Source organism: Trachemys scripta, chromosome 4 (assembly GCF_013100865.1).
Source record: "Trachemys scripta elegans isolate TJP31775 chromosome 4, CAS_Tse_1.0, whole genome shotgun sequence".
Lineage (NCBI taxonomy): Eukaryota > Metazoa > Chordata > Testudines > Emydidae > Trachemys > Trachemys scripta.
This window is the reverse complement of record NC_048301.1, coordinates 111025078-111051640: the sequence shown is the minus strand read 5'-3', so window position 1 is coordinate 111051640 and position 26563 is coordinate 111025078. Positions and strand designations below refer to the sequence as shown.

General features: G+C 47.8%; 1 protein-coding gene across 1 annotated transcript; it reads left to right on the top strand.

Moving 5' to 3' along the window:
- The first annotated feature begins 468 nt into the window (after positions 1-468).
- Positions 469-25381, top strand: LOC117877343 (synaptotagmin-1-like). The gene is made up of 8 exons (XM_034770368.1): positions 469-584; positions 3179-3356; positions 5655-5770; positions 7817-8209; positions 13198-13317; positions 19822-19933; positions 21696-22970; positions 23026-25381. The coding sequence occupies exons 1-7, from the start codon at positions 579-581 to the stop codon at positions 22007-22009; spliced, it is 1239 nt and encodes a 412-aa protein (XP_034626259.1). The 5' UTR covers positions 469-578; the 3' UTR covers positions 22010-22970; positions 23026-25381.
- Positions 25382-26563: the final 1182 nt, after the last annotated feature.

The following is a 26563-nucleotide window of genomic DNA, read 5'->3' as shown; positions in this document are numbered from 1 at the left end:
TACAGACTAACACAGCTACCCCTCTGCTACTTAGTACTCTTTTTCCCAGCACTTCAGTTTCACCATTTATTTCCCCCTGAGTTCAAATGAGCAGCAGGTGCTCATCTGACTCCCAGCATCAGTCTGAAAGATGATCCCTCTTTCCTTGCACCTGGCGATTGCTGCGCATTTCCCTCGGCCGATTTGTAGAGGTGCTAGCACCCCTAGACAGATTCTCAGTGTCCATCCTCTCCCGCCTTAACCCTGAAGGCCAGATTTTCGGAAGAGTTTAGCACATGCAGAGCCCTGGAAAAGTCTGGCCACCTATTCAAACGCTTACGTAGGAGCTGTGCTCTTCCAAACCTCCAGCCCTGTGTTTTGCCTGAGCTAATTACAAGGAGATCTGTCTAGATTTTCATCTGTACAACCCGTTCTGAATTGGCTGCGTCAATATTAGATGTTTTCTTTTCTTGCTGAACGAGGCAGGAACTTGTTTTTCTAGTACAGGATGCCAGTCCCTCATTGTACTGGAAGTTCTGCCGACAGCGTGTGCACGGGCTCAGAGAGGGACCCTGAGAAGCTGCTTTCCAGCAGCCTGCATGCAGGTAGGATTTTTGTTTTAAGTGAGACACCAATAAGGTTAGGGGAGGGGGAAATTTAGGAACAGAAACGCTTCTTTTTGGGACTCAAGTAACATCTGCAGCTTGTGGGTGCCTGTGGCACTATAAACATGTTGTTTCTTGCAGGCTGCCTATCCCCTCCTGGTGCTACCTGCCCCAAGGTTGCACTCTTTTGGATGTAACCTTATTTTAGGATGGGTAGAGGAATGGGAAGAAGAGAAAGAGGCTGAGATTAGTGTTTTTCTTTCCGCTGACAGCATGTGCGTGTGGGATTTTTTTGGTGTTGTACAATTTGTTGTTATTCAAGAGATCACCTGCCAATGTACATCAGCAAAAGAGAGGCAGCGTGATCTAGTGGTGAGGGACTGGGTCGAGACTCATGAGACCTGAGTTCTAGTCACGGCTCTGTCACCCAGCTGCTGTGTAACCTTGAGTAAGTCACCTCACTTTCCTCACCTATGCTTTTTCCTGCCTGTTTAGATAGTTAAGCTCTGTGGGGCAAGGATTCTCTCTCATTCTGTGTTTGTACAGTGCCTAGCATGGGCGGGGGCCGGCATAATCACAACTGAGACCTCTAATATAATGCAAAGAACAGGAGCAACAATGACAAAGGGACACAATTTGATTTTTTTAAAATGGATCTGGTTTTCTGAGTGGGCCTGCTATTGAAGGCAGATTCTTGAACATGATTCCCCAAGATAAACTACAGTCAGTTAAGAGATTTTTTTTTTTTAGACACATGGTCCATATTAAGAGCTAAGCTGTGTCTGACATCAAGTTAGTTGACAGGTTTTCTAAAACAATGCACTCCTCCTTTCCCCGGACACCCACCTGCAATGTAGACAAGTCTTCAGTGGCCACAGTGTGCAGTGCAGCACTACCCCCATCCCTGCTGGGCTCGGTGGAAACAGGCTCTGGAGGGGGAGAAGCCCAGTTTAATCTGAGTAAGGCTTGCTTGCAAGTGATTTTCAGACAGAATGTTCTGCCTCTACTGAACGATCATTGACACCAATGGGGCTGCAGGGGGCACTGGAGGCAGAATTTGGTCTGTAGTTTGTACCTGCTGCACTAGGTGGCTGGCTGTGTACCATGACCTGGCAGGGAAAGCCACCCCCACCCAGTTAGCATTTCATTCCTTAGGATTTTTTCTCCTCTGAATGAATCACCGAAATACACCAGTAATCTTAGAGCCTTTGTCCCTGGAGCAGGCTCTGGAGGAGACTTGGGATCTGATCCAAAGCTCACTGAAGTCAACAGAGTTTGGTGTTGAAATGCCCTTCAGATAAATGTCTTTCCACTAAGTCAGTCTTTTCAGTCATTTGAAATCAGAGCTGAGTACTAGCAGCAGCAGTGCCAACTCTGACTGGCACAGGGTAACTTAGGAAGGTGCTAGCCCATCTCCCTCTCCTCTGTCTTCTCCTCTGATCTCCAGTGCCCTCACTGCTCACCCTGAGTGGTGTGTGAATGCGTTCTGGGCTAGGATTTGTAAGAGAGCAGGCGCAGATAATTTCTCCTGTCAGAGTATTTTCAACCGAGAATAGCATGGTTCAGCTGGGAGGATAACATTAGGGCATCCCCAGCTCGTGGCATTCCATAAGAAGTCACCTGAGCGCCAATGTTGGATTCAAGTGGCAAAGTCTTATCCAGAAGATTTGTTTCTCTCCTCTTGTAGGTTTCAACAAGTCTTTAATTTCAGCTGCCTTCCCCTTTTCTAAAGTCATTCAGGTACCATAAGCCCTGATATTTCAGGCTCCCTGTTAGCCGGTGAGCTTCATGCACATGCAGGGGTCACACCTCCTTTACAAGACTGCTTTGCACTTACACCAATTCCAATTTGCAGAACTACACCACTTTCATCAGAGTCACTATGGCCACTTGTGAGTTAGGCAGAAGGTTGGTTAGGTTCCTTGACTGAACAGAAGTTTGAGGTTGGGCTGATGAGCTGACGAAGAGAGGTCGGTGGGCAGGTGGGGTTATACCTAAATCCCCAAACCAATGAGAAGGTTCATGGAATGTCACTGCTGGCTGACTGGAGCCCTGTCTATACCATGTATCAACAGTGGAGCTGAAATGGTGGTAGCAGTGGTGGGAAACCATAGGAAAAAGACCCTAGTGCAGACAACAACCCATTTCTAGATGTAGGAATTACGTGTATTGAGGAGGCTTTTGTTTTGAAAGAGGAGAGAACATTTGGCTGAAGTTTCTTTTGGGCTTTGTTTACACTGTGGAACTAGGCAGCAGGTTCCTGGATCAGCTGTTATCCAAAGCTGGGAACTGTTTTTTGGCTGCTGCTGGAGGTTGATATGCTGATAAAGATGGGGTAAATTGTACTCTTCCTTTCAAGGGCTAGTGATTTAACCCCATCTTAAGTAGCCAAAACCAGAAACCAACTATAACCCCTTGCCAACCATGGCGCTCCTCTGGAAAGTGTGGGGATATAAACCAGCTCCTTGTCTCCTGCTTGTCACAATTCCCTTGTACTGGGCCTGTCCTCCCCCAGGAAAGCTTATCTAGCACCTCAATGGAAGGCCTGTGGACAGCTCCACTGGAAGCACTGATTCCTTCTTCCTCTCTTACAGGTCGGGGAGATGACACAAGAGAACTCCATTCTGCTTCACTTGCAGAGTTTACAGCTGCCCTTTCCCGACACCTGGAAGTATGGGATTTTGGCATTAGCCATCCTCCTGGTTTTGGTGGCTCTAACCATTTTAACCTGCCAAATGTGCCAATGCCAGAAACTGAGAAAATTTGGGAGAAGTAAGTACCAGGCGACAGTACACACCAGCCACAAAAGGTCTCTGTATCTGTGATACTTCACCCTTAACAAAGGACCTTCACACAGGAGCAAACTAAAGACCGAGCACAAATGTGCCAAGACAGACGTTCTTATCCTTCAGACTGCAAGCTCTTCAGGGCAGGGACTATCTTTGGCTACGAGTTTGCACTATGGAAGCCTTTGGGTGCTCCCACAATGTGCACATACAAGGGCTTCCTGCCTCCCAGCCCCTTTCCTCTTCTTGATTCCATAGTGAGGCTGTAGTGCAGAATTCACAAAATGTATTCCTTGCCAAAGGAAGACAGAAGAAGGGCTATATTCCAGTTTATCTGGAGCTCTTTAAATCAAGACATAGACATGTCAAAGGAAGGAACAAAGTAGGAGATTTATCAATCACGTCTGCACTTACTGAGCTCCCAAAGTCTTATCTCAGGATCAGTTTAGTGCCAGAGATGGATTCAACAGTGGCACAAAGATAGCTGCACAAAGCAACAGGGAATCAGCTCCCTGCTCGGCTCTACCCTCCCTGCAGGCTGCAAATAAGCACAAGGGCCGGGATTAATGCCCTTCTGGAGGACTCTCCTTCCTTTATGGGCATGAAGATAAGCAAATCCGTGAGCCCTGCTGGCCTTTTTTGATGTGTATTTAAAATGTAATTGACGCCACATGATGGGGCCTAGGGCATTTCTGTACCGGAGCCAAATCTGGGATTTTAATCTCTGCCAAGAGCATTTGCCATTTAGAAGGTGGGGAGTGGATAAGAAATGCCACTTAATATGTTTCCTAGGGCAGTTTGAACAACTTCCTGCTTTAGAACAACTCCGTATGGGGAAACAGGGCAGGGTAAAGTGGGAGTGAGGGGCAGTGCTGCCCCCCTCCTCTACTACAAGCAGAGGGAGAGCTCTCTGTACTCCCCTTGGCTTGGGGGAGCACCTGCCCCATAACTCCTCTTCCCCTGGTGCAGAGAGAGAGCTCCCCCCTACTCCCATTTCAATCTACTTTAACCCCTGGGACAAGGTTACATGCTAGAACTGGGTTTTCCATAAGACTTCCAAAGTGCAGCAGCTTATTACATTATTTGGGGGTTAGACTAGATGACCTCCTGAGGTCCCTTCCAACCCTGACATTCTATTCTGAGTGTCCCTCTGCGATCCTGATCCTGTTATCCCCAGGCAGCACAAAAGTAATCATCCTCTTGCAACAGCAAAGCTCTATGTTTATTAACTTGCCTAATCCCCCTCTGAGATGGGCGGAGGAACCTGATTCCTCCTGTTAATACAAAGTAACCTCTATGTGTGAGACAAGAAAGGAGGGGAAGTCAACTTCTCCTTATTGAACACGTGTTGCTTACTGGTTCTTCCTCTTACAATGGCCCATTGCACCCAGAAACTCCAGAGCACACAGGATGTACCATCACTCCAGCCAGCAGCTACTTAGATTTCACCAGCCCAGAGACATTAGCAAAACTTCCTCCCACGTCCCATCTGTCACAGCTTGAATCAGCCCATATATCATCTCACCCCCAAAGGGACACTGGTCTAGGACCACTTCCTCATTGCCAAGCCTGACACTTCTAGCTTCCTATTCACCCCAGTCTCATCAATCCTAGTGTGCTTGGATCATTTTTTTCAAGCAAAGTAACAATATTCTCTCTTTCACATATGCCCTTTCTTCCCCCTTCCTTTCCTACCCCTGACAAGTTCAGACACTGACCTGAAATGTTAAAATAATCACGGAGTTTGATTTCCCCTGTATGGGATTATCAAATCTTGAGCTTTATGTGAATATATCTTCCTAGAATTCTCTGATTTTCACTTTTGTCCTAAATGGGTAGCAAGCCACCCCATGAAGTTTGGGATATAGGATGTTCTGTACCAGCTGAGACCTCTGGCCAATACCTCGACTATGGCAGTGATCCATACTGGATTCATCAGAGGAAAGGAATCTCCCCAGTAATGGGCCTTACTAACTGCAGTGTTGTACCTGGAGGGGAAGAGAAGATGATGGTGAACTCCTGTCCCATTCCTGCAACAACTCTCAAAATCCTGGCCAGGCTCTTAAAGCAACTAGTGATTTTGGGTGGCTTGATTTTTAGGTGTCCAGTTTGAAGGGTCTGATTTTCAGAGGGCAGGTCCTTGGCACTTCTGAAACTCCAGCTCTTTGAAAGGCATCTCAGATTGGGCATCCAAAAATCACCTTTGAAAACCTTGGCCCCTGGCTTTATATTTACAGATGCCATCTCCAGGCTGCAGCACTAATCTTTGCTGTCGTTCCCACAGAGAAGAAATACCTTAGTGAAGCCTGTAAGGACACAAAGGCGGAGAATGGCATCCTGGGGGATAAACTGCGACCAGCTCTCCTTGACATTGCTAAGCAGAGCCTTCCTGATGTCAAGGCAAGTGTGCTAACCCCAGGGCACCTGCAGAAGGTCAAAGGTGTTTTTTTGATTACAAAAGGGTCAGAATTGAGAAGTGGTTGACCAATTTCCAAGGGGCAAAATACTCTACATTGTAAGGGGGCTTCTCTTCTGCTAAGATAAATGGGAAGCAAGCAGATGCTGAAGGAAATCCTATGTTTCCCAGGCTTGGCTAATCAACAGCACAATTATAGAAGTGACTGGGACACAGTAAAGGGAGATTTCTAATCCCAGTTAGAGTTGAGCATGGTGTGGCTAGTGCTGTGAAAAGATTCTTCACAATCTTCCAGGGTACTTTCATCTTCCTGACCTCCAACATCCCAATGTTAATCAAACCCTGAGCCTCTCTCAAGTGCAAAAAAACAAACTGAGTTCAATTACATTAGGCCTGTGGGGTTGGGGAGAAAAAATCCTATAGGTACGTGGGGTTGACACCACAAAAGTCATTTCCCTTATGATCTAATCCAGATTTGAATCTAGTTTGAACCTAGGAATAAAAAGCCAAGGCATTAAACCACTGACACATCAAATTTCTCTTTTCACTGGCCCCATTCAATCACATTATTCTCTCGGGGATTGTAATCCACACTATGATTTCACAATGATGCTGTACTTGGGTAATTACTCCCCACCATACCTCAGCCTCCAAGAGAGAGGAGTGTTACTGGAGAGTCTACATACTTCTGGGAGCCAAATTCAGCTTGGATCTCTCCTCTGTGAAGCTGTCTGGGGGTGTCAGCAGCTCCAACTGGAAATGGCATGACACCCACTTTTAGCAACGAGCCCTGGAGAAGAACCCTTTCCCCATTTCCTAGAGCTTTTCAGAACTGCAGGTGGGCATGAGAGAGTCCGGGGCTAGGAGAGATGTAAGATACAGAAGGAGCAATATCTGGGGAGCATAAAGGAAAACTTCCTCCTGTTTGATTACAATCTTGATTTCTGTTTCCTGTTTGTCTCTCTGCCTCTTATTCCCTCCTCTGAGAGGCTTTTGTTCTTACTTGAACACTCTCTAATCTCCCCCTTCTCATTTCTTCCTGATTCCCTCTCCACTCATGTAGTACCCTCTCTGCTTACCACAGCCGATGCTGTTTCTGCCATGGCCCAAAGTGAACCTGGATCGCTCTGGTTCATGGTTAGCTTGTGGAGATTCCCAGCCAGCTAGGCCTCTCTGGGAGGGACTGGGAGAGCAGTAAGAGCAAAGCTCACAGACACACCAGCAGACCAAATCTCCAACTGGCATAAATGGGCATAACTCCACTGCAGTCAATGTGGGAATGCTGTGCCCAGCAGTACGAAAGGGAAACTAGAAGAGCTACAGTATTTACCTGCTAGATGAGAGTGAGGTGCTGCCAGCAAACAAAATTGCCCCTTTAGGACAGCAGCTGCTTTCCTCAGGCAAATTTAAAGAGCCAGCCCCAGCCCGAAAGGCATACTAGGAAAAAATGCCTATCAGAGGGCAGCAAGAGTTGATAGGGATTAAGAAGTTAGTAAGAGAGGTGCTGCTAGTGGTGTTTTCACTACTGTATCACAGAAATCATGCTCTAGTCTATGTTCTGTTCCCCTCCCTCTGTGTCCTTTGTAATGATTTTCAGAGGCAACAAAGACTTTTGAACTGAAGTCAATGGAGCTATCCTGATTTCTAACCACTGAGGATTTGGCCCAAAGAGATATAAACCACTTGCCTCACGTCTTGCTTGCCTAACCACATCCAACACATACAAGGCCCCTCAGCACACAACATTTGGCTTGTCTACACTTGAAAGTTAATTTGCATTAAGGTAGGGTATGAATTTAAAATGCAATAACTATTCCTGAATCACTTCATCTCTTAATCCAGAATAAGAGTGTCCACTCATGAAGTGATTCAGGAATAGCCATTCCAGAATCACTCCATGTGCTGACAAGCCCAAAAGGGCAGATCACCACTAGGTATAAACAGGCCTTCAGTTTCAGTGACCGGAGGAAGAAAATAGATGTCTGTCTTGCCTGTTTACATTGTTAAAGAGCCAGTCTCTCTTGCTCCAGATCCAGAAACTCCAAGAGGAACTGGACAAGCTGGGTACCTGCCTTTCCCCCTCCTGCACCAGCACTAAGAACCTGGAGAGTGTGGGCAGCAACGCAGACTTCTTGGAGAGCTCCCGGGGCAGGCTGAGATTCTCCCTCTTCTACCACAGGGACCGACTTGAGCTGCTCTTGACGGTCATTGCAGTGACAGGCCTGCCTAGCCGAGGGAGCGCTGACTCTGCTGTTCGGGTCCGGCTGCTGAAGCAAGTCCCATCTCACATCTCTGGCCTCCAGTGCATGGTCCATGAGTGGCAAACACAGGCGGTGAAGAACTGCAGGAAACTTGCCTTTGGGGACCAGTTTGTCTGCTCCCTGCAGGAGGCTGAGCTGGAGAAGAGCACTGTGAAGTTGGAGGTGGGGCTGGCTCATTCTGTGTTACCTTTGTCAGGTGCTGGTTAAAGAGGCTCAGCTAACGGCCCTGGAAAATGAGGCCTTTTCGATACCCACAGAAAAGGTGCATCATGGGAAAACTCCCCAATGCTGTCCCCTCCAGGTGTATTGCTCTCTTCACCTCTGAAAGGGGAAGATGGGATTCATTCTCCATGCCCAGTATCAGAGGGGTAGCCGTGTTAGTCTGAATCTGTAAAAAGCAACAGAGGGTCCTGTGGCGCCTTTGAGACTAACAGAAGTATTGGGAGCATAAGCTTTCGTAGGTAAGAACCTCACTTCTTCAGATGCAAGTCACTTGCATCTGAAGAAGTGAGGTTCTTACCCACGAAAGCTTATGCTCCCAATACTTCTGTCATTCTCCATGCCCGTCCACTCCATATCCTCTCTGAGACTAACAGGGTCTCACTGTGTGGCCAGTTAGGGTGCCGGGCTTGTTGTGACATGAATGGGACTGTGGCACAAACGCCCTTCACACAGGCCGGGTGGTAAGGGCTGGGGTCCCCTATATCAGCATTTGAAATGCTCAAACAGCAGTTCTTTGTCATTTTATTTCTGGGGCCTGAGGGGAGTGGCAGTATCTAAGGCCTGGTCCACACTAAGTCCCCAAATCGGACTAAGGTACGCAAATTCAGCTACGTTAATAACGTAGCTGAATTCGAAGTACCTTAGTCCGGACTTACCGCGGTCCAGACGCGGCCGGAAGTCTCCCCCCGTCGACGCCGCGTACTCCTCTCGGCGAGCTGGAGTACCGGCGCCGACTGCGAGCACTTCCGGGATCGATCCCAGAACATCGATGGCGTGCCGCCGGACCCTCCGGTAAGTGAAGACTAGGCCTAAGTCAGCGAGATTTGATGGCTCTGATGCAGGACTGGCTGTGATCACTAGGTAGCATCACTAGCTTTGCCTCTCTCTCAATCCTTGGATACAAGGGTTCTCTGGGGAAATCCATTTGCACTCTTGGTCCATCAACGGCTTATGGAACAATGGTTCCTCCCTCTGGATAATTGGGGTAAACACATGGCCCTGTAGCGAATCAGTTGCCTACCTGGGAGGTGCTGAGGAATAATAGCTAGGATGAAGTGGAGCGTAGTGGCATTGAGTGGGTGAGAGGAAGGGTAAGATGAAAGTATCACATTCCTTCAAGATAAATCAGACATGGTTTATGATCTTCCAGGACAACTTTCAGAGGGGTAGCCGTGTTAGTCTGGATCTGTAAAAAACAACAGAGAGTCCTGTGGCACCTTTAAGACTAACAGATGTATTGGAGCATAAGCTTCGTGGGTAAAAGCTTATGCTCCAATACATCTGTTAGTCTTAAAGGTGCCACAGGACCCTCTGTTGCTTTTTACAGGACAACTTTGAATGTAGGACAAGCAGGCAGCTGCCTGGGGCACTGCATCTGAGGATAATGAGGGGACAGCTGTGGTCACTCACCCCCAGGCCAGCTCTTCTCCATCTGCATCATTTCTGCTCATCCACGTCTCACTCCAAAGGAGTGTCCCTTCTGTTCCTTCATAGTCATGTGCAGCAGCAGGTGTCTTTGAGTCAGCATCCTTCATTTTGGGTGCTGCAGCACCTCTTTTTAAGCATCACTTCAGGCAAGACAAAGGCTTCTGGAGCACAGTTGGGTACCCAGGCCACCCACCACACACATAAATGAGAAGAATTCCTTCTGGAGGGGAAAAAATGATACAGGTAGCAGTAAGGACTAGAGCAGGAAGTGAGTGACTGACTTTTGGAGAGGCATATTCAAACAGGGCACCAATATCGCTTGAGCTGTACTCTGACCTCCATACATAAACAGAACATATGGCTCTTGTCCAAAAAGGAGGGCTAAGCAGATCTAGCAAGTTTTATTTCCTACTGCTTTTCCTTAAAGTGCTCCCAGCCCTTAACCCGAGGGCATCAAAAGCCCCTCTGAGTTATCCACAGTTTTTATTAACAGGAAGGAAGACGTCCCCCAATCAGGGAGCAGAAACAATACTATGGGACTTGGTGCCCAACCATTCAAACATTACATCCTCACACAGCAAACAATTTGAAAGTGTTCCGCAGGCTGGAGTGTGTTAGTACAGAATATTCACTGAGCAAATGGGAACAAGGAAGCCAGTGGTAAAAAACAGAGGTAGGTGCACAGATTACAGTAAAAAGAAGAACAGGAGTACTTGTGGCACCTTAGAGACTAACAAATTTATATGCATCCGAAGAAGTGGGCTGTAATCCACGAAAGCTTATGCTCTAATAAATTTGTTAGTCTCTAAGGTGCCACAAGTACTCCTGTTCTTCTTTTTGCGGATACAGACTAACACGGCTGCTACTCTGAAAGATTACAGTAGAACCTCAGAGTTACAAACACCTTGGGAATGGAGGTTGGTCATAACTCTGAACAAAATATGATGGTTGTTCTTTCAAAAGTTTACAACTGAACGTTGACTTAATACAGCTTTGAAATTTTATTATGCAGAAGAAATGCTGCTTTCGCTTTATTTTTTTAGTTTACATTTAACACAGTACTGTATTTGCTGCTTCTTTTATTAATTTTTTTTTTGGTCTCTGCTGATGCCTGATTGTGTACTTCCAGTTCCAAATGAGGTGTGTGGTTGACTGGTCAGTTTGTAACTCTGGTGTTCATAATTCTGAAGTTCTACTGCAGTGATCCCCAACCTTTTTCGTCTGGTGGGCACCAGACGACGAGCCGTGGTGGTGGACGAGCATCCGCCGAAATGCCGCCAACAAGCGGCAACTTCAATAGGCGTTGCCGCCGAAATGCTGCCGACAAGCAGCGTCATCCAGAGGCATTGCCGCCGAAATACCACCGATTTTCGGCAGCATTTCAGCGGTGACGCCTCTGGATGATGCTGCTTGTTGGTGGCATTTCGGCGGATGCTCGTCCTCCGGCCAGTATGCGGGCTCACTTAGACGCCACGGCGCCCGCGGGCACCGCGTTGGGGACCCCTGTTCTACTGTATTTCCAACCAAAGAGCTCGACTCCTGAATAAGTTGCTCACTATGTGTGATCTGCACAGCTCTTCCTCCCAGTAACCTGAGACGCCACAAAGAAAGGGCTCTAAACCTAATCCTTTATGTATATTAATAGGGATTTTTTTGTTTTTGTTTTTGTTTTTTCTCCTCTGCTACAAGAGCTTACAGAGACAGGGAGCTTATGCCAAGGAACTAAACAAAAGCACTATCTGTTCCAATACAGTTCAGCTCTCAAGACAGGAGTTGATGAGGAAGTCCCCTAGATGTAAGTGTTAGTAGCTGTATCAGGTGCTTTCTGTTTTCTGACTCAGCTGGTCAGTTTTTCATGGCATTGAGGAAGCAGCCCCAGAATGTGTTTCATATTTATGCATATTTTTATGTGATTATAGTTTTATTTTATTTTTCCTCTATTGGAACGTAGGCTGATTCTTTTGTTTCCATTCTCTTCCTGATGTTATGTTGTTAAATCAGCATATTGCTACTCCTCCCGCCCCCAGACTATAGTGATATTATGGCAATGAGTTCCACAGACTATCATTGAGACCAAGAGCTTAGAAGGATACACATGCTTCTGGAAGCCTATATGGATCACAAGAAAATCCAGAGTTGCAGTAATATGGATTGAAAACCTACAACCACCACCACCATCAGGAGTTACAGAAAGGATGCAAACTCTCCTGCTTCAGGGTACAAGTCAACCTCTAATTACAGTTTGGAAGAAATTTTCCCTGGTAGCAGGTTATCTCATAACTGCCTCCTGCAGCATTTCTTGCACCATGCCTGTAGCAGCCAGTGCTGGCCACTCTCAAAGACAGGGTACTGAACTGGATGGTCTGCAGGTCTGATCCAATACAGCAATTCCCATGTGTCACTACACACCTGCTATGTCTTGGCAATGCTCCAGGTGGCTCAATACTCCAAAGCTTCTCTACTATTTAGCCCTCAATTTCCCCATCTAATTACATTTACTCTTATTCACTTACATATGGGACCTTCAATGACAAAGTACCTAGCAAGGGTATGAAAGGAAATGCAGCAAGCAACTAACCAAATAATCATGACCAGAATGGTTCGACCAGCCATTAACAGGCCCAGTGCTTGGGCAACAGTGAACTACAAAGGGGAGAGGAAGAGGCCATGCGGCGAGAGTGAAAGATGGAAGGAGACAAAACTGGCGCGCAGAGGAGAACAAAAAAATCCGCAGGGCAAGTTCCTCAGCTGTCTTAGAACATCTTTGCACAGCTCCTTTATGTCTCTATAATGTACTGGATATTAAGCTGTTGGATCTGAGCACCTCCAGAAAGGGAAAACAATGAATTTTCTCTCTCCCAGTCGGAAGCATTCCTAAAGTTTTTGTTTTTAACAACAGAAAGATACGAGAGTGCAAAGCTGTTCTGAAACCCATGTGAACAGCCACCAGAGGATTCTCTTGACCTGTGTGGGGGGATTGTAAAGAGAGACGTTGGGCTGCTCCAGCGGACACCTGGGGCCACCCTGGCACAGAGCAGGGTAGCATAAACCTGCCTTTGCACAGCCCATCTTGAGCTGTGCGGAGTGCTCCTGAGTGCTGTTTACACTGCAAATGAATTAACTGTGAAGGAGAAGCCGATGGAAGGAAGTGACCGAGTGGTGGGGGAGTGAGGAGAGAAGAGAGCTTGAAGGAGCCTGTTCAGGTGATAGGGGAAGGGAAGGATCCAAGTTTTATTTGCTGGGGATGTGCCTCCCTTGCTCTCATTTCAGCCCAATACTGACCCCTTCAAACCTGGTGCCTGGTAGGTAGGATTTAGACAGCTGCCCTGAGAACGTGATGCATGGACATGGAGCTAGGCCTTGTGTGTGAAAAACAAAGGCCAAGTCTGAGACCTGGCCTAGTGCAGACGTAATTCCAGTTGTCTTCAGGGGATGTGGTACTGCATAGCCCTGTTCCTGTGTCCCCTGTAGGGGGGATGCTGATTCTCTCTGTCCCATAGGTTAAACATTACAACAAGTATTCCAGACACACCATGCTGGGGGAAGTGAGGGTCACCCTCAGCAAACTAAAGGCCTCCCAACGTATGGAGTTCTGCGAGGAGCTACAGAAGACTACAAAGGTAATGGTTCTTGTGTCACCTCCCGCAATGTAACTACATCATGATTGCACTGGATGTCTCCAGGGAGAGGGATAAAGAGCCTTTGACTTTTTTCAGGCAGTAACCGGCAGTCCCCGCCTTCCATCAGCATGGGACAGACCATGGAAAATGAGCGAGTGGCCTCATTACAGACCTACTTTGTGCTCCACATGCTTCCCAGGCAGGCTCTGCAGAGAGGCAGTGGTGTTTGGGAGCATGGAGTCCTCACTGTTCTCCCAGGGTATGTCTCCAAAGTGCAATTAAACACCCGTGGCTGGCCTGTGTCAGCTGACTCAGGGTCACGGGGCTGTTTAATTGCAGTGTAGACATTTGGGCTTGGGCTGGAGCCAAATTCTGGGACCCTCCCTTCTCTTGGGCTCTCAGAACCAGGGCTCCAGCCTAAGCCCAAATGCCTACACTGCAAGTCTGAGGCACCTGACCTAGGCCAGCCGCAAGTGTTTAATTACAGTGTGGATGTACCCCCAGAGATTAACTATTCAAGTCAGGCTTGAGGCCCATTGGTGGGCAGCACAAAGAGGCTCATACTGCTGCTGCCAGTGGCATACCTGCTCCTGGATTAACGCAGGACTAAAGTTAATCAGGAAGCTTTTACCTGCACTAAAATAGCACGCACTTGTTTGTGTAGCGGGAAGGTGCAAAATGAGAACACATTTTATATTCTAGGTTCCATTTATAATGGTTAATAAATGCCTAGCTAATGGTTATAAACAGGTTACAGTCTAGCTGGTTATAAGCAACCCCGAGTCCAACAACTCAAATAATTAACAATTTATTAAAATATCAATCCTTTATCAACTATTTATAAACAGAGCTTTAATATAAAGTGTTACTCAAAATGCCCCTTTTATTAAAGTCAGGCCCCTTTAACTGCCCTTGTTCTCAGGTGTATCAACTGCAAAGGCCATAGTTTGGCACTAGAGGAACATAATGCATATCAGCCTCCCTCTGCACAGGCAGCAATAACTACGGACACACTTTGTTGTAACAGGAACCACACTGTGTTGGCTTGTACTGCCCCCAAGAACAAGGAATGGATGAAAGTGCCTTTCTTAGATAGTTTATTGCCACAAGAACTGTTCATTTAACTGTTACATAAAGAGTTGATACTGTTAAGTTATAGCCAAAATTACGTGAAATCAATATGAATTTGGTTCAAACCCATTGTAGAGCCAGACTCCCAGATTAATGCAAAACAGAGCAGTTTAGGAGATCTCAGGGTTATGAGAATGGGCCATCTCCTTGTCAATAAGCAAGGAAAACCATTACACCTACCAGTTAGAAGAGAGAGAGGGGGGCCACCAGCTGCACTGAAAAGAAAGATGCTGACAGCTGCATAAAGGTCCTTTTAGGGCTGCAGCTGCTTGCCTCTGGCAAATTTAAAGAGCCATCCCCTGAAGGGCATGCTGGGAAAAAACAATCTTATACAAGGGCAAACCTGTACTGAGGAGAATGGGTAGGGACCAGGAAGTTCCCAAGGGAGATGCTGCTCTTTTCACCACCATAACTCAGAAGTCATCTCCATATTCTGTCCCCCTCCACATTACTGATTTTAAGAGAAGACAAAGGCCTCATATACACGTTTTTGTGGAGCACTGTTGCATTAACACCTCGACAGCTTGTGATGGAGTGCTGAGGGCTGGCACTTGAGCCAGCACTCTGGTCACTATTTGTTCTAAATAGGTTCCCTTAGAGAAGGCCTAATTGGACAAAGGACTACTTGGATTACCAGGCCAGAGTGAGGCTGGTGAACCAATTAGCTCATTAACAGGGAAGCTGTTAAAAAAAAGGCACAGGAAGGCATGCTGAGGCAGGAGAGGAAGCCTGGTTAAAAGGAGTCTGCTGAATAGAGCCACCATCTTGCCTCCTTTTTGGAGAAGGGGTTAGAAAGTTGAGATAAGTAGGAGGATGTAGAGACACAGGTAGGTGTTGATGGAGGGATTAAAACACTGTAAATAAGCCAGGAGGTCTGAGTGGGTCTGTGTTTGTGGAAGAGGCTGGGATATGCCACGCTGCCCCATCATACAGGTCCAATGCTAGCAGCGGTGGGGACACTGCTGTAGTCTGGACATTGGTATCTAGATGTGCCCTGATGGGGTTAGATGATGCTGTGGTAAGAATGCCACTAACCGGTTTACACCACCACTGCTAGCAAGGATGGAGCTCAGAAACCACAGGGTGGCACAGCCTAATGGAGAGAAGAGTGAATATACAAAGAGAAGTAGGGCTCTGGGGTAGGAATTTGAAAAGTGCCTTAGGAGCACAAGTTCTATTGACTTTCAATGGGACTTGTGCTTCTAAATCACTCAGGCACTTTTCACAATCCCACTCTAAACTCACTGGGTCAAGCCCTCTGTTATACTCATGAAACCCCATTAACTTCAGTGGCATTATGTGCCACTGTACCTGACAGGAAAGATTTCCTCATTTGGCCCAATTCACCATTCCCCTTACCTTGTGTAGTGAAGAAGTTGAACGTGTGCAGAGTAGGTGTGATCTCACTGGCTAGTATCAGAGGGGTAGCCGTGTTAGTCTGAATCTGTAAAAAGCAACAGAGGGTCCTATGGCACCTTTAAGACTAACAGAAGTATTGGGAGCATAAGCTTTCGTGGGTAAGAACCTCACTTCTTCAGATGCAAGTCATCTTAAGGTTTCTTGCATCTGAAGAAGTGAGGTTCTTACCCACGAAAGCTTAAGCTCCCAATACTTCTGTTAGTCTTAAAGGTGCCACAGGACCCTCTGTTGCTTCTCACTGGCTAGCATTTTACATCCTCTTTGCACTGCCAATCTAAGTTCAGGGAAACAATGAATTAGGCCAACTGTTTTCATAAGAGACCAAAATAATTCTCTTGCTAACCTATCATGCACCTGGAAATACTGTCAGCTGAATGACTACCATTTTGGTGGCAGCAGCTGTTTTCAAACTCTTTAGAGTCCTTCCCAATAAACCAGTATCCTTGTACTCTGATAAAATTCAGTTTAATATTCCAGGGTTGGGAGAAGGGGAATGGTCATAGCAGATACCTCCTGCCTTGTTAGGATAACAACACTGATTCCACAATTACAATACAAGGATAATCAATTTGTAGGGTCCTGTGCACCCAGCAGAAGGTACTGCTGTTCTGTGGAATGGACTGTACAATTGATAATTGCAATTAATCATCACACAAACATCACCTAACTTGTTTCCATTTTTTATGAGATCAAGAGTTCGATAAAGGTAACTGTCTTGACATAACATACCTAGCCTTTTGTATGGCATTCGTTTTAGTCCCTCCTGACACATTCTGATAATTTTTTAGTACTATACATAAACAAACAAAAAAAATCAATGCAGTTCATTTTAAATGGATAGAAAACTAGTTAACTGACAGACAACAGAAAGTAATTGTCAATGAAGAACTGTCCTCCAGTAGGGGAGCTTCTAGTTCTTCAGGGATCTATTCTTGGCCCAATGCTATCCAATCTCTTTATCTATGAGGTTGAAGAAAGTATAAAATCATTACGGGTAAAATTTGCAGATGGCACACAAATTTGGGTAGTGGTAAAAAATGAAGACAGGTCAATTATACAAACTAAGCTTGATCGCTTGGTGAAGTGGGCTTGTTTCATGCATTCTAACACAGCCATATAGCTAGGAACAATGAATGCAGGTCACTCTTACAAGTTGGAGGACTATGCCACTGGAATGCAAAGAACTTAGGGGCCTTGGTAGATAACCAGTTGAACAGGAGCCTAGTGCAATGTTCTAGCTAAGAGAGAGAACAAGACCTTTTGGATGTATAAGAAGGGAATATCAAGGAGGAGCAGAAAGGCTGCATTACCTCTGTATATGGCATTAGCGAGTTCAATACTGTGCCCGTTCCGGTATTCACACTTCAAAGAGATGTTGAAAACTGGAAACGAGTCAGAAGAGAGCTACAAAGATGATTTGAGGTCTGGAAAGCATGCCTTAGAGAGCCTAAAGGAGCTCGGGTTATTTAGTTTATCCAAGCAAAGGTTAAGAGGTGACTTGGTTACAATCTACAAGTATCTACACGGGAAAGAGATTTCTCATATGAGGCTCTTTAATCTGGCAAAAATGCAAAATGAGATCTAATGCCTGGAAGCTGAAGCCAGACCAATTCAAACTAGAAATAAAGGGGAATTTTTAAACAGTGAGGATTTTCACTGAAACAACCTAGGAATGTTGTGGATTCTCCATCACTTGAAGTCTTTAAATCAAGACAGAATGTTTGTCTAAAAGATAGGTTATAGCCAGGGGTGGCGGGTATCAAAAGCTGGATAAGGCTGAGCCTCCCCAAACAGCCCTGCATGGCCCTGCTAACTCTCTGCCACCCCTGCTTCCTGGTGCTGTGCTGCGGGTGGCTCTTCCCCTGTGGCCAGGGCCCTGGGCTGGGGCTAATGGGGGCCAGCCTGCAGCCAGGGACTCTGCCAAGAGCTCTGGGGCTGAGGGGAGAGGCTGCGCTGCCCTCTCAGTGTTCTGGAGATGGGGGTGCTCGGGCGGCCTGGGCGGGATCGGGGGCCTGGCAGCTGCAGCGTGTGTGTGTATGTGCACGTGTGCTCTGGGCTCTGGCGGGAGGAACGGGACCTAAGGCAGAAGAGGCGGGCTGGGCGCTAGCCTCCCTGAGCCAGGGGTTCACCCGTCGCCCATGGTTATAGCTCAGACAAATTCTGGGCTTGATGCAGAAATTACTGAGTGAGGCTCTTTGGCCTGTGTTATGAGAAGGTCAGACTGGATTATTAAAATGGTACCTTGTGGACTTAAAACCTAGGACTCTAGGGCCTTGGGGGGTGGGTCTAATCCTGAAATGCGTCACAAAAGAAAGTTTGGATTTCTCTCCCCATTATCCACATCACAGAACCATCTCCTGACATAGTGCAATTAACGGTCTCCACCCAAGATAGGTCTGGGAGTGGCATCTTTGCACCAGGCTGGTAAAGGCCTCCAAGGGAAAAAAAGAGACCATGGCCCCATGATCATGAGGGTAGAGCTCAGGGGCCAACTGTCTCTCAGGAAATCTCCAGGTAAAGACAGACAGACTTTCCTATAAGTGTCGAGTCCTGTGGAGCTAGTTCTCTGCACTGCCCTTTGCACCCTGTGTGAGGTGAGTGTGAAACATGTCCTTGTCAGAACAGTGATGACTCGGTTAGTTACACACAGACAGGTCTTTGAGGCCAAGTGGCAGGACTCCCTGTTACTCAGCTCCCCTCCTCAGGGCGTGGGAGGCAGCTACAGGCTCTTCCCATCGCAGTTCAGTTATGGGAATACTGCTGGGGCACGTTCACTTCAGTCCTCTTCCATGCCTCAGGGGGTGGGGGCTGCGCTTCATACTCAGTCCCTGAGTCTCAGGTGGATTGGGGAAGGGAGGTTCTGCTGTTTCCTTTGCTGGCACCTGCAGTGCATGGTGGAGCAAGCCTCAGCAGAGCCAGCTGTAGGGACCCTCTGGGGACCAGAGAGTTGCTGAGAAGCATGACTCTGTGTAAGCTTTAGAGACGGGCCTCTCATTAAACAGGCTGAGGACTGTTAACACAAATTGGCTGGCTGGGGAGATTTCCCGGTAGCCCTGTGAGTGCGTTTGACCCTGATGACTGGAAGCAGGTCCGGCGACAGCAATTCCAGGCCCCAGGGCCAGGGTTGCCCCGAGGGGGGTGCGGATCCTGGGGCGGAAGTAATGAATCCATCACTTTCGGGACCGACCAGGCTGGCCAATTGCACTGGCAGCTCGCAGGGCCCCCCAAAGTGTGGGGCCCGGAGCAGTTGCCCCGATTCGCCATACCCTAGGGACGGCTCTGCCCAGGGCAGAACAGTCAAAGGGTCCCCTAGAAAGGTCCGCCTGACATTTGGGCGGTGCTGCGCCTGCGCTGGCTGGTGCCCAGCAAGCTACCAGCTGCGCTGTTGAACGTGCACTTCCGGCACGGCCAAGGCTTTCGCATGCCCACTCGGCTGCCTTCGCTGCCACCTGTACCATCCCGCATGCGCCTAGGAGCACTGTGGCCCGCCCAGGTGATTTAAAAGGGATGCAGAGCTTTTAAATCGCCCGGGCCCCTGGGCAATTGCCCCCTTACACAGACCGCTCCCCCATCAGCAGGCCTGATTGGAAGTGCAGGGGGAGCTTTCAGGTCAGGATTGGGTGGGGGGGTGGCAGTGCTTGGAAAGGGACACATTTTGTACAACACATGCTCATGCTCTGCTTGGCTTCAGTGCTATTAGTCCCTGGGTCAGGTTCTGATCCCAGTTGGAGGGTCACTCCAGATTTACATGGGTTTAACTCTGACCGTAAATAGCCTCCTTCGCTTTTCAGAGCAACTAAATACCTCCCCAAGTTTAGCTTTTCCTCCCTCAGAAAGTAGTCAGAGGGCGGCAGGCCACTATGCTGTTCTCAGCAGGGGCAGTTGAGTAGTGTGTGTACTGGAGGATAGAGTCAGGGTGGGCTATTCACAGCACTGCCTGCTATCCTTTCACAGGACCTTGTTGGAGAAGTCCTTGTGTCGCTGAAGTGTCTTCCCATCTCTCAGAAGATAGAAATTGGGCTGCTCAAAGTCAAAACTGCCTCCGTGTGCAGCAGTCCAGAGAAGAGTAAAGGCATTTATTTCACCTACTGTCTGTGGTTGCCTGAGGTTCTGTATCTCTGCAGCTTGCTCTGTCTGCGGCCTCTCTTCTTTCCCAGGGGAAGGATAGGGTATGAGAGAGAGTACTCGAGCTCCCTTTCTGCTGGCCCATTACAGTCCAGTGGTAGGGGAGTATTTGCCAAAACCCCACTGAACACTGCTGCACTGGCTCAGAGCCACCGCTGAAGCCCAGACCCCTGGCACTGGGTGGGGCAGAATGCCATTGAGAATTGAAGCACAGGAGCGATAATGGAAGAACCCAGCACAGGGACTTCCACTACTGGTACTTGAGTGACTCTTCCCTAGCAAGGCAGTCTCCTCCCACACGCACACATACATTGTGTTAGTCCATTTCCGAGACAACGCAGAGATGCAAAGGGGCAGAACAGAGAACCTGGCCCTTGTACCTGCCATAAAGCCAGATTAGTCAGGCTCCTGAGGATTATCTCAGTGTGGAGGAATCCTCAGGTAGCATACAACTGACATCCTCCCCTCCCCCCCATGTGTGTGTGTGGTTGATGGAGAGATGTGGCCACAGTGTTGCTGTGCTCATGTAGTTCAGCTGTGGGGGCAGCTCCAAAGGGCCAGGGACCCACTTCAGAGATGCCCCGAGACTGCTCTACGTTGCACAAAAGCTGAAATGGCCCCGAGTCGTCTCGAATCCGGGAAACACAAAAGGTGACAAAGCCACCTTTTCCTTCCCGTGACCTCTGGGATCCTGTACCAAGCACCACCCAGCCAGACGGCATATCTGGGCACATTGTCATCCGTGACATCCTCTTCCTCTGCCTGAACGGCTAGTTGGGGCTGCGGTGGGGGGAGAGGGGACAGAAATATGGGGCTGTTATCTTCTTGCATTGTATGGTGCGTAAACTGACAGATAGCATTAGGGGATAAGTGAGTTGGATCTCTTGGCCACCCCGTCCCACTAATTTGGCAAAGCCCTTAGCCCTTCCTGGGGTTTCTCTCTTGCCTACTCCTGCAGACATATTTCCACCTTCAGATCTCTCTTTTCTGGGAGGAACAAGGGCAGCAGAGAGTTCAGCTGCTTTTGAGATCTTCTTGCCCCAAGACCAATTGTTCCTATACCAGGTTCCTCCAACTAGGAGCAGAGCTGGCTGTTTCGCCAACCAGGGTGGAAAAATATTTGATGCACATGCACACACCCCAAGAGCTGTGCAAAAACCCCACCACCAGAGTGGCACAGTGGTACAGTACACCTCAGGCAGTTGGTGCCCATGGCAACTACCCTGCTTGCCCACCCATAGAAACAGCCCTGCCACCAACACCCTTAGACTTTCTACTTGGAAGGGGCCTGACTCTCCAGTGCCTTCTCTCCCTTGTTTCCAGCCAGGCTTTGGTGTAGTAGGAACTGGGTTTAGTGTAACCATCCCCTTGCCAGTAAGGGTAAAATTCTCATCTTGATACCTATGCACCATTCTCATGGACTTTAGCAGGAGTCTCACAGACATTCAAGGGCAGAATCTGGCGCTAAGCATATACCTTGTGAAACTGTCATGGTTCACCAACACATAAGTGCATGGATCACAGGACCCAAATCTGATCTGTGGTTAACATTACAGCCCTCCTTCTGCACCACTGAAATCAGTGGGAGCTTTGCCCACCAAAAGGGTGCAGGATCAAGTCCATAGAGCAGTAACGTCAGGTCTGAGGGATGCTCACAATGTCCTATATCCTCATTTTTCCCTCTTGCTCTCTCCCTGCCCCAGGTGTGTATGCGAGAATAGACATCTCCTGCCATCTCCACAAACAGAAGCATCAGAAATCCAGCCCCAGGGCCCGAACCTCAGTCATCATCTTCAATGAGACTTTCCTCTTCCAACTTGCTGAGCCTGTTGCTGGGGCCTGCACAGTCCTGGTCTCCGTTTATGAAATGAGCTCCAGGGCCAGAGGCAGCAGCAGGCAGCTCATTGGACAGGCTGTCCTGGGGAAGAGGAGCCCCAGAGAAGCCAATGACCACTGGGCCCTCATGATGCAGTCTGTCCAGCAGCCTGTGGCTAAGTGGCATCCTCTGCTACTTTAGAAGGAGGATTTTGCACCACTTCCATGATGTAGAAACTGGCCAGATTTTCTCCATGGCATCAGGCCCAACAGCGTTCGAAGTGGGTATCTTCCAGAGATGGGTAATAGCCTGAAGCTCCTGGTTAGAACAGCACTAACCGAAGTAGCTGCTAGTTGTGACAAAAGTTGCTGATTCATTCTCCCTCCCAGCAGCAGCAAGGGAATGTCTTTCCATCCCTGCCAAGTCCCATTGTGATTTGATTAACAGTACTATTGCCGGAGCACCGAGAGGATGCAACTGAGACCAGGGCCCCACTGCACTAGGTGCTGTGTATACACACAGACAGTCAGTAAGAGAACAACTCTGCCCTGATGAGTTTACAATCTGAACAGACAAGGGAAGCAATGGGTGGGAGGACAGGAGTATTATTATCCCCCTTTGACAGATGGGGAATTGAGGCACAAAGATTAAGTGACATGTCCAAGGGTTCACAGGGACTCTGTGACAGAGTGGGGATTTGAACCCAACATCTCCTGAGTCCCAGTCCAGTGCCTCAAGCATCCTTCCTCTCCTTCCCCTTTCTTTGCCTGGAAGAGTCTCAGATGTGGCACTTTCCCAGTGAAGGCACCCAGGCCTTGCCACCACTGCCTCCCTTCACTCACACGCACATAGAGTGCCTGTGGGGATGGATGAATACAAGACCTCGGCATCCCAGGCTGTCAGTCAGGCACTTTCCTTCAGTGATACCCCCATGTTAAAAACAAACATGCTTTGTGTAAATGCAGCCCCCTCTCACCTGCTAAAGATAAATGAAACAGCCCAGACCTTGTAAACGAGAGCAGAGCCTGCTGAAGTAGGAGCAACCTGCACACTTTGCCCTTGCTGCCCTCTCAGGAAAGGTCTGGCCCCTGTGGCCACCACCACAGCTGGAGAGCTGCCAGCTGCTAAATTTGGATGAATGGTTGTGATCCATCTCCAGCAAGTAAGTAAGTAAGTAAGAGAGAGAGAGAGAGAGAGAGAGAGAGAGAGAGAGAGAGAGTGTGTGTGTGTGTGTGTGTGTGTGTGTGTGTGTTCAGGGCTCTCCTGAAGTGGCTAGGAGGCATGGTAGTGCATCTAAAGCTCATTAATGCTTGTAAACTGTTTTCTTCCCAGGATATCACCATTTCCCTGCACCGCATGTAGGGGTGGACAGTGGCCACTGCTCTGGGACTTCAGGCTTCTGCTTTGTTTAGTCTCCCAGCACACAGCACCCCCTGGTGGAGGCATGGCAGCACAATCTCACCTTGTCTGGCTGTAGAAACAGATCAGACCCCATATCCACCTAGTCCTGTATCCAGTCTCTGACAGTGGCCAGCACCAGCTATTTCAGTGGAAGCTATAAGAACCCTGCAGTGAATAGATGTGGGAGAATCTGATCCCCACATTAGGTCTCACCTGGATCTCTGTCAGTTAGAGAATGGTTTAAGCCCTGATGCACGAGGCTCCATAGCCTTTCCTAAATTTGTCATAATTAATTATAAGAATTTTGGATATTCTTGATACCCATAAACATGTTTTATCCCTTTTTGAATCTTGGTATGTTCTTGGCCTCAGTGATGTCCTGTGGCAGTGAGTTCCACAGTTATGTGAAAAAAGAATTTCCTTTTATTGGTTTTGAATTTCTTACCTTTTAATTTAATTGCATGTCCTCTGGTTCTTGTATGATGAAACAGAGAGAACAGAAGCTCCAAATCTATCTTCTCTGTCTCATTAATTATTTTATATACTTTTTATCATGTCCCCTCTTACTCATCCTTCCTAAAGTGAACAATCCCACTCTTCAATCTCTCTCCATAGGACAGGCTTTCCAGGCTCTTCATTGAACCTTCTCTAGTTCTGTACCATCCTTTTTGAGATGGTGTGACCAGTACTCCGCACAGTATCCAGATAAGGTCACACCCTTGCTTTATATGAAGGCATTAGAATATTCTCTGTATTATTCACCATCCCTTATACAGCCTAACATTGTGTTAGCTTTTGTGACTGCAGCTTCACATTGAGCAGAGGTTTTCATTGAGCTCTCTATATGGACACCAAGGTCCCTTTTCGAGCTGACACAGTTAATTTAGAATCCTGCAAGGTCCACAAGGAGTTTAAACTTTTCCCTCCAAGGTGCATTACTTTGCATTGATCAACACTGAATTTCATTTGCCATCATGCTGCTCATTCTCCTAGCTTGGTTAGGTCCCTCTGAAGTTCCTTTCGATCCTCTCTGGTCTTGACTAGCAAATGTTGCTACCCCACTACTCACCCCCTCCTGCCTTTCCAGGTCATTAAATACACTTAACACAGGACCTAGTATGGAAACTTACAGCCCCCACTTTTGAAATGATGAAAGTTGACCATTTAATCCTACTCTTTGCTTTCCATCTCCTAACCAGTTTTTGATCCATGACAATATAGTTTGCTTCTCACCCCCATGACTACTTAGCTTCATTAGTAGCCTCTCGCACAGAATCTTGTCAAAGGCCTTTTGAAAGTCACTGTATGTATACCATGCCTCCCATGGAGATAAGAGCCAGCAGAATGGCTCAGTCCTCTAACTTCTACCATCTAATCTAGGGGGCAGTATTCTGCTACCAGCTCCCAGCCCACTCACTCCTTGCTCTTTGCTCGGATGCCAGCTGTGATGCTGGTGGATCTAGGCACTGATCTGCTAGGGACTCTCTCCCAAAAGGCAAGGGAAGGGTGAGTGGATTGGCATATGGAGCGAACATATCAGCATGTCACTGACTGAGCTTGCTCCGTAGTCACTACCCTGCTCCGACAAGTACTGTAACCTCCCAGCCACTCACCCTGATGGGATGGTGACACAGACACATCAGCCTGGAAGCTATTTCAGGAGCACTTCAGCACCCTGCAAGCCCTGCTACAAGACGCCTGAAGCTCCAGCATAATTGGGACTGGTCCATGGACATCAGCTCCAGTGCTGAACCTAGTTATTTGAGCATCGGGAAAACAAGAGTGACTACATTAAACTAACACCACCACCTGCCACCATATAGCCACAATCTATATGCCCACAACTCCCCACAGGAGAAGTTCTAGCCTGGGAACCCCTGGCATCAAAGACATCAGCGCAGCCTGTGGTACTGTCACAGTGGGTCAGATACTCAGTACAATCCCAGGGGGAGAACGGTCAGTTACAGGGAAAGCTCTCGATGTTCTGGGCTTCTTTCAAATGAAAATGCTGGGCTGCTCTGGGTGGGGAAAAAAGGTAACATCCATTAGCAGCTCTGACTCATGGATTTGCTACAGCTGGCAGCTGTCACCTAAGCCATGAGGTTTGTTTAATTGTACCTTCCAGAGTCTGCGGTTCAGGCAGCACAATGGCATAGGCGGGTAGGACTGCTCCACAACGTTCCCAGCTGGTGCTTCTCCACCCTGCCGGGAGCTGGAGTAGTAGAACGCCCAGCACAGCCATATTCCCTGCTGTGGAGCACAACACTTGAGTAGGGGACACTTCTCAGAGAGCGAATGCTCTCACCTCCAGCTGAACAGTCACTGGCAGTGAAGTATGAAAGAATGAGCCTCAGTCGTAACCTCACCTGGCATGTCTCACTTCAGGCTGCAGATATAAATTCCAGCTCAAGGTGACATACCTGCACTAGTTCTGATCGAGCTACCGCACTAAAAATAGAGTCGCTGTGGCAATGCGAGTGCCGGGACTGGCAAGCCACCAGAGTACATGCCTAGCTAATCCCTCCCACCGCTCATGCTGAAGTTAGATTTACTGGTAGTGGCTGTGACCTTGGCCAATAATAACAAAGGCCTGGACTCCAAAGGTCACGTGACTGAGCGAGGTATAGATATTATTCAGAGGGAAAGGCAGAGTCTGAATGAAAGAAATGACTCAGACAGTTTTAGACCCAAATCAAGTAATTAAAAATATCTGAAGGCCATCACACGAGGACACAGCTGAGTAGAATTTAGTCCTGCTCTGGATCCCAAGTGCTCAGTTTACAAGTGGAAAAGACAGGGAGGAGGGGGAACCTCCCAACTCTTAGCCTTACACACTTCCCCTAGGCTCTGAGGGTCACATCACAGTGGGTGTTACCCAGGGATTTGCAGCAGGAATTGAGTTGACCTTGAGATGGAAAGAACCTAGCTTGATTATCAAAAATCACCTCCAATAAAAAAATCCACACACTTCTGTTGCCCAAAATAGGCTCTTGTTCATACCTGTTCATCACCATTGTCTTCAGTGGGTGTAACTGATGGGAACTTAGTAAAAAGTCTCTTTGTGTTGTACTAACGGAGAGGCAGCATGGTCTAGTAGATAATGCACTAGAGTAGGATTCAATAGACCTGGGTTATAGTCCCAGTTTTATCATTATTATGGTCTGACAGGCAAGTTGCTTCACCAACCTGTGCTTCAGTTTCTCCATCTGTAAAAATGGGAATAATGATACTGACCTTCTTTGTGAACTAATGGCAACCCTAGTGCTTAGAGATCTAGAGGTGACAAGAGCTATGCAGCAAAACAAAAAGCCCCTAACAACCAGATTCTGCAGCTCAATCAGTCTTAGCGGTGGT